Source organism: Trachymyrmex cornetzi, unplaced genomic scaffold, assembly GCF_001594075.2.
Source record: "Trachymyrmex cornetzi isolate Tcor2-1 unplaced genomic scaffold, Tcor1.1 scaffold157, whole genome shotgun sequence".
NCBI lineage: Eukaryota > Metazoa > Arthropoda > Insecta > Hymenoptera > Formicidae > Trachymyrmex > Trachymyrmex cornetzi.
This window is the reverse complement of record NW_017296168.1, coordinates 322,357-330,671: the sequence shown is the minus strand read 5'-3', so window position 1 is coordinate 330,671 and position 8,315 is coordinate 322,357. Positions and strand designations below refer to the sequence as shown.

General features: G+C 36.8%; 2 protein-coding genes across 2 annotated transcripts in view; one reads left to right on the top strand and one right to left on the bottom strand.

Moving 5' to 3' along the window:
• The window catches only part of LOC108758474 (uncharacterized), a 16,167-nt gene extending 13,930 nt beyond the window's left edge, over positions 1–2,237 (bottom strand). The window contains exons 1-2 of the mRNA XM_018503460.1: positions 2,234–2,237; positions 1,695–1,751 (exon numbers count right to left, since the gene is read on the bottom strand). Of these exons, the coding sequence (XP_018358962.1) occupies positions 1,695–1,751; positions 2,234–2,237 (61 nt within the window). The remainder of the gene's footprint in view (positions 1–1,694; positions 1,752–2,233) is intronic.
• A 5,558-nt stretch (positions 2,238–7,795) lies between these two features.
• Positions 7,796–8,315, top strand: part of LOC108758473 (uncharacterized) — a 3,095-nt gene continuing 2,575 nt past the window's right edge. Inside the window, exon 1 of the mRNA XM_018503458.1 lies at positions 7,796–7,980. Within this exon, the coding sequence (XP_018358960.1) occupies positions 7,796–7,980 (185 nt within the window). The remainder of the gene's footprint in view (positions 7,981–8,315) is intronic.

Below are 8,315 nucleotides of genomic sequence, written 5' to 3'. Positions count from 1 at the left end.
ACACACTGCACATATCGCGTTCCATTTAAGCGTGGCAAACTGTGTTTGAGTGTGTTATACTGTGTCGGTTTGTGTCTCCTAAAAGGAAAGCAGCCGATAATGCACCATCACACACAGCAAAACTGGTCAAGGAAACAATTGAGGTGTTCGGTTGGGAAATACTTTCGTGCGTGTGTGCGTGCGTGTGATTCTATGGATCCTATGGATTCTAAAAATTCTGATTGCACAGTGTGTCGAGATTCTATTATAAACAGTGATCAATCAATACAAGATACACGCTTTGCTTTTATTAACTTTAAGGGTGCCGTTGAAGCCGGAAGCTAATTCCGGGCTTCATGGCGCTCAAAGCGGTGGAAAGCGTGAAAGGGCATAAGCCCAAGAACTAGTTAAGTTCAATTCTGATAATTAATTATGAAATTGGTTTATGTTATTCTTATTATTATTTTTATTAAAGCTCGATTATAAAAGTTTAGTTAGTGGATAAAATTATATATTACGTAAAAAATAGAATAGATAAAATTAATTTTATGTTAAACGGCCAATGGGCGAAACGCAATTAAATTCATTTAGTTATTTTGCAATTATCGAGCGTTAGACCAATCAGGGGTCAAGTATACTGAAAGGTATAATCGTTTAAGTTTAATTGGAAAACAAGCGGCCGACGGGCGAAACGCAATCAAGTTTATTTAGTTATTTTGTAATTATCGAGCGTTAGACCAATCAGAGGTCAAGTATATTAAAAAGTATTATTGTTCCATTGTGAAAGATTATTAAATTGATGAATCAAACCAGCGCGTCATACACGAAGCGAAGCGAAGTTCGTCAGGTATAGTCAAAGGTCATTATTTGAACAAAAAGCGCGGGGCCAATCGGAGGTCGTTATTTTAATTGAACTTAAGAGCCAATCATAACGTCGTAAATAACGTGGTAAAGAAAATTGGAAACGTAGGCTCAAGGGGGAGACGTGAAAGAGCGGGTTAACGTTCCGCATATGCAAATGTATACCGGGTGTCCAAATAAGACAGCCAATGAAAGGGCGAAAAGCGCAAATCTATAGAATAAACAGCGAAACGACGCAAATTAAGAACGTCAAGTCAAGAAGCGATAGGAACAAAAGATAATGACGTTCGAAATAAATTTGTTATATATCGGGTGTTCGAGAAACGCGATCGTGTATAATAGAAACGTAGAATTCAAAAGAATCTAATAACGCCAAGTGATATGGGACCAAAAGCAGAGAAGAACCGCGTTGAAACCAAAATTGTATTATACCGGGTGTCAAAGTAAATCGGTCATAGACAGCGAAATGTATGGCAGTTAAAAAAAAAACGAAACGTAGAGACATTCAGGGTAAAAAATGAAAAAGACTGACGCTTGTAATAAATTTGTGAAATACCGGGTGTCCACGAAACACAGATGCCGGGACGGGAAATTTACCAATTTGGAAAACGCGAAACGTCAAGATAGGCGGTGACATACACCAATAGCGATACCGTAAATAAAAAGGGTTAATACTTACCGGGTGTCCAAGAAAGACGCGATGCGTTACAATCGAATTTATACAATGCGTGCGAAAAATACATTTAAGATAAGCTAGTCAATGTAATAAATACTTACCTCAAAACTGAAGAAAAGTACCTGAAAAGAAATAATGTCATTAGTGTAAGATTAAATATAAATATACATATACTTACCTGCTGGACGGTGAACGGAAGATAGTTTATCGTTGATCGTTGACATGTACGGGATACCTGAAATAAAAAGAATTGTATGTAATTCAGCGTGATATAGATTTAGATATATATATATAGATATATATATACACATGTATGCGAAAGCGAGGAAAGAGAACGCGGAAGCGTAGCGTATAAGCGAAGCGCCATGATTGGGGACCAAAGTGGGAGAAACGCGGGTATATAAGCGCGTGCGGAGTGTGAAGCGAAGATTAGATTAGAGAAGATGAGAGATTGCTTGCTTGATTGATTGCGGACTTGTGTGCTTGTTTGTTAGCCGGTGGCTTTTGCCTTACAGCCGTTGAGAGTCTTAACCAACCACTTGCGTGGAGTATCGGGAGAGGTGCTCGCGCGAAGCACATGGCATCACGCTCAGTGGCTTTCAATTAGTGGTAGACTTGATCCAAATTTCGTTCACATTATTATTATTATGTATACATTGTTTAAATATATTTTTATATGGTGATTTCTACAAACTTCTCGTCATCAATGCAATTCACCCATCCCTGTAAGATAAGGTCTACAGACGAGGTGGCGCAGGAACCTTCACCTTTGGAGGTAAAAAGGAGTGGCGACCGAATAAAGGACAATAAACGGGACCGGAATACTTACCGGAGAGTGTGATTCGGCTACACCGTCACAGACCTCTGCTACACGGCACACTTAATCGGGTTTAATACCATCCGTAGTTATGAAATTGGCCAATCATAGCTTTTCGTCGGGAGAATGGAATGATTGTGATTGGCCAGTTTCATAACTACGGTAGTTATTAAACTCGATTAAGGGTACCGTGTAAATGTAGTCACTTACAGCCCGTAATCTGCACTGGATGTATGGAAAAGTTTCTACGGATTACATATTTCTCACGTAATCCGCAACTACGTAAAAAGAGAATTCTAGGCTACGTTCCAAAGCTTCTTCTCCGAGGAAGATTTTACTCTATACGCTATATACGTTACGTGTACTATTTACTTCGAGTAAAATTTTCCTCGAAAAGGAAGTTTTGGAACGTAGCCCTAGTACAGTCTAGTGCAGAAAACAGATTATTTGTTGTATTCACGATGATTTTTACATATTGTACAATAAATATTATTTTATTAAATGCTATTAGATATCTGCAAACTGTTATAAATATGAATTATTAATAAATGTGTTTGACATCGATAATTGTTTGATATCGGAGTGCAATTACGTTGCGTGTTTACATAATCCCATGGAGCTACAAAATGCGGACGTGTAAATGGTAACATTTTTTATTTAACAAGTTATATTGTTCATTTTTATTTTATTTTATAAGAAAACTGCAGAATATATTTTGACTATAACAAAAATTTTAATTAAACCGTCAAATTTAGTCAAATAGATAAAATTAGGAAAAGCATTACTGGTAAGGGTACTGTCACATATAGCCCGTAATCCGCATCGGATATCCGCAAAAGTTACTACGGATTGCGTATGTAGTATATACGCAATCCGTAGTAACTTTTGCGGATATCCGATGCGGATTACGGATTACGGGCTGTATGTGACGGCACCCGTAATAACTAGTCACTTTTACGGAAATTTCATAGAATACGGCTCCATGAGACACAATGAGGTAAAACACAAGTAACGTTACGCAATCCTTAGTAACTTTTGCGGACATCCGGTACGAATTACAGATTACGGGCTGCATGTGACGGCATCCTAATAACTAGACTGCGGAACTTTATGCAAAATACTTAACTGAATGTTTTGCATAAAATGCATATTTTGCAATTTTGTAAATTTACAGATGGCAATCTCAATCTTTTTACTTTACCTTTTAATAACTCTTTAACGAACAACGATTGACTGCTAAAACTGTCCGATAGTTAATATTCAGTTAAGTATTTTGCATAAAGTTCCGCAGTCTACTAATAACTAATGGTAATTTTATACATCTTAATGAAAGATTGCACCTACTCGTATACAAAATTGAGCTATTATTTCAAAAACATTGTAAATCTAAATTTATGTATGAAAAAATTGTAAATTATGCAATTGATAATAACGGCTGCGTTCGAAAATTGATTTGGTTGGTGTTGGGAAAGGAGATAAAGTTGGCAGTATTGGAAATTACCAACGCTGCGTTTCGTTTCTCCCACTGGACTGTTGAGAGACCAAAGTAATGGTGAACATAAAAATAAAAAAGAAATTAAGCTATTTGAAGTGTTACAGGAGCAACGTAGTAGTCATTAAATATAATATATAACACGTTGTTCAACATCAACTTTATGTATAATTCGTACAGATGTTGTATATTTAATTTTTGTAATCGTAATTAAATACAATAGAATATAAATCTATTCAATTCTAACCTCTGATTTTTCTCTCTTTTTCTTTAATGCATACTCTGGATACATGTAAAAGAGATTTTCGATGTAAGATCTTTTCTATTATAATATGTATGTGATATACATATATAATATAATAATAGATATATATTAATACTATAAAAGAATACTAGAAAAGATAATAGAAAAGATTACATACATATTGTATTACGTACATATTATAATAGAAAAGATCTTACATAAAAAATCTCTTTTACGTGTATCCAGAGAATGCATAAAAGAAAAAGAGAGAAAAATCAGAGGTTAGAATTGAATAGATTTGTGTTCTATTGTATTTAATTACGATTACAATTAAGTATACAACATCTCTACAAGTTATACATAAAGTTGATGTTGAACAACGTGTTATATATTATATTAAATGTCTACTACGTTCCTCCTATAACACTTTGAATAGCTTAATTTCTTCTCTATTTTTATGTTCGTCATTACTTTGGTCTCCCAGCAGTCCCAGCGGGAGAAACGAAACGCAGTGTTGGTAATTTCTAATACTGCCAGCTTTATCTCCTTTCCCAACACCAACCAAACCAATTTTCGAACGCAACCAACATATTTACAGTGTTGGAACGTATCTAGGTAAAAGTATCTGGATACTTTAGTTGTACTTAAGTGCATTATCTAGATCCTTATAGGCGGAGATACCTATATCCGTATTTAGTTATTTTTTGATATGGTATTTTTTAAGTTTTAGATACATAGATATAAGGTATTTATACACAAATACCTTGAGAGGGAGAGCTCCGATTGCACATCGCATATTGCACACATGTATCGCTGATTGGCCAATTTAAAAATAAAATAATATCATTGGCAAAACAGTAAAAAATTACTAGGCACTAGTTGATATGAGTGGTGTGTACAATCAGAACTGTAGGCAAACGGGATCCTCCCCACAAATACTATCGCTATCATTAATAGCTCCTGCAGACAGAACACAGCAACACTTGCCGTGCGGCGGAAGTTGGCGCGATAGCCAATCAACGTCTCGCCAATTAATTGTCGATAATGTCAGCGTTGTACAATTACCTCCGAGCCCTATCTGTGATAATTTGCTCAGACGCAAATTTGCCCAGGGCAATTTGCGAGAAACTCCAGAAACCTAAATTAAAAAAGCACTGAAATTGAGTTTCTAGTTGAATATGTCACTGTAATGGGACCGATCGCAAAGTCTTTAGAGTTCCTGCAAAGTGAGGACATTTGCTATTTAGGCTACGTAATTCCTATCTTACTTCAAATTAAAAAAACTTTAAATTCACTAAGTCATCTAATTTATTGCAGACCGCTCAAAAATGCTATTCTTGATGGTATACATACAAGATATAAGGATATTTTGGACCTGAACAACAGTAAATCCAAACCCTACATTTTGGCGGATGGCACCCAGTTGGACACGGCTCAATTGGACACGAGCCACTCATAGCGCTTGAGACTACAAAGCTCCTAAGCACTGGTCGCTGAGATTGGTGGTGTCCAACCGAGCCGTGATCAATCGGGATCACCCCCATTTTGGCAACGATTTCACATCCAAAATTTAAATTGAGATGGCTGAATAATAGCGATGATAAATACAACTTTACAAAAAAACTTTATTTTTATGCGAATGTGAAAAGTTGTACCGACGGGAAGTACAAATGAGAAGAATTCTTCAACGAGTAGTGATGATGAAGATTTCTTTCATGATTTTATCAAGAATTCCAATACAAATAATGCAATAGGGGTGGCACCCAGTTGGACACGAGCCACTCACAGCGCTTGATACTACAAAGCTCCTAAGCACCGGTCGCTGTGATTAGTGGTGTCCAATCGAGCCGTGATCAATCGGGATCACTCCTGTTTAACACTTGTAACAATGGTAACGACTATATTCGCGAACAGGATCGCGGACTTTCGGAGATCGAAGATCGCGAATAAACGGGATAACAATATCCGATATCCGACACGTCCGACACCACCGATATAACCTAATCGAAGTAAATGACGTAAACATCTAGAATGTACATGAGTCGTAATATTAATTTCGTAATATTAATTTCGTAATATTAATTTTTTTTTAATTTCGTAGTATTAATTTTTTTATCGCCATCTGGTGTTTCCAGTGACATACCATAGTCACGCCAAACTTAAAATATGAAGGAGAGTGTGAGGCCGAAGGCACATGAAGCGGTAAAAATAAAAGCGGAACGGTTTTAGCGGTAGCGGCGGAAATTCAGCGACCAATCGGAGCCTTTCCGCATTTTTCGTACAGTCATTTTCCTGATTCCTATAGGTGCGATTTCACGCTGACGCTAGACGCTCATTTTCATCGTCAAAACAGGTCACGTGATCAAAATTGACGCTTGGTATTCGTCAATTTTGATCATGTGACCTGTTTTGACGCTGAAAATGAGCGTCGAGTGTCAGCGTGAAAAGGCACCTTATATCACATGGAGCGGTTCATGCTGCAGCGATTCATGCGGTAGCAAATCGTAAAGTATTAATAGAAACAGATATTTTGCAGAAAATATAAAAGTACTTCGTGATTCGTTGAATTTTGTTCCGCTACCGCATGAACCTCTCAATGTGACATAAGGGAAATATTTTTGCAGAAATATGCAAACGGTAATGTATTTGTTAAAATCTTCTCAAGAAGAAAAGGCCAGTGGTAGAGGTTACAGAATTTCTTCCCCATATCAATTTTTTTTATCACTTTTTATGCGTTCTGTGAGTTAATGTGTTTGAGCCATCGACATCTAGAATGGACCGCTGATGGCAATGGTGGGGGTAGAAAGACGATTAGAGTGAGAGGCAGGAATAATAAGATCGTTCTTTCTCTGATTACTGTTGTTCTAACTAGCCTGATTGGTTGTTGGATTAACAACAACCAATCAGGCTTCAGTAAACAGAGAAAGAACGATCTTATTATTCCTGCCTCTCACTCTAATCGTCTTTCTACCCCCACCATTGCCATCAGCGGTCCATTCTAGATGTCGATGGTTTGAGCGCATCACTTATGAGTGCAAGGAATATTTTACTGTTTTATCTGTAAATTACTAATTTTACGCAAAAAAATATGATGCGTATTTAAGAAGGAGGCAATCCGCAAGAAAATATTAAAATTATATTCATTGTACATCATTCAAGAAACTGAAAAACGACATTACAAACAATTTTGGGTATGTCCAATATTCACGGAGAAAAGGAGGTTAATGCAAGGAGCAAGTGACAATTTGGTACGAGAAATGGAGACACTTGACCCTGAAAAATTTTTTAAGGGGTAACACCACTGTAAAATTTTCAAAAAATCAATTTTTTTTTGGGCTTCAAAAATCCTTTGAACCCTGTAGAATACGAGGAAAAAACTTTTATATGTGAAACTAATTTTTTTCATCGAAATTCCGAGCTGTGTACCGAATGAGTCGGGCAATTCCGAAACGGCTACCTGCGCCGGGTGGATACCTGTCGAGAGAGTAGTGCGTAATACCTTGCTTATTGATTTCTAAGTTATGTGATACACTAATAGATGTCTCTAGGAGTAATTTTAGAAGCATTTTCATATAGAAACACGTGTTTACGCGTCAGTATTGCATCATTTCGTGTACGAAACACACGATTTTCCCGCTTGAAATCAATAACCGTCGTTTATTTTTGTACGTGTGCGCTTCGAGTTGAGCAGTTTTTTGTGTAATTTCGGAGTGTTTAGATAGCAAAATGAGTGATAAAGTTTATTCGCGCCAAAAAGGTACAAAAGAATTGCATACAACGCGGCTTCGAAGCAACGTGTCGAAAAGACGACCGAAGAACAGATTCGAGGTTGAAGGCGACGCGGAAGGCGTGAGTGCGTCTGCCAAGAAGTTGAGAACGAGTGAAGATTTGGACGTAAATTATGAATTCGGGTACAGAATTATAAATTTTTTGGCAGTTTTTGCTGTGATTTCACAACATGTGAAATGTAAAAAGTGTAATTCCGATATTACTTTTCGTGAAAGAAATCCTCGTGGCTTAGGCTTCAAAATAGTTATCGCTTGTCCTAATTGCCCGGAAGTTGTAATTCCTAGTTGTAAATATATACAAAACGCATACGAAATAAATCGTCGAATCGTTCTAGCTATGCGATTAGTAGGAGTTGGACTAAATGGAATTATTAAGTTTTGTGCTTTCATGGAATTACCACGTCCAATATTCCAATCTTTTTACGATAAATTAGTGAATATGATTTCAATCGCAACAT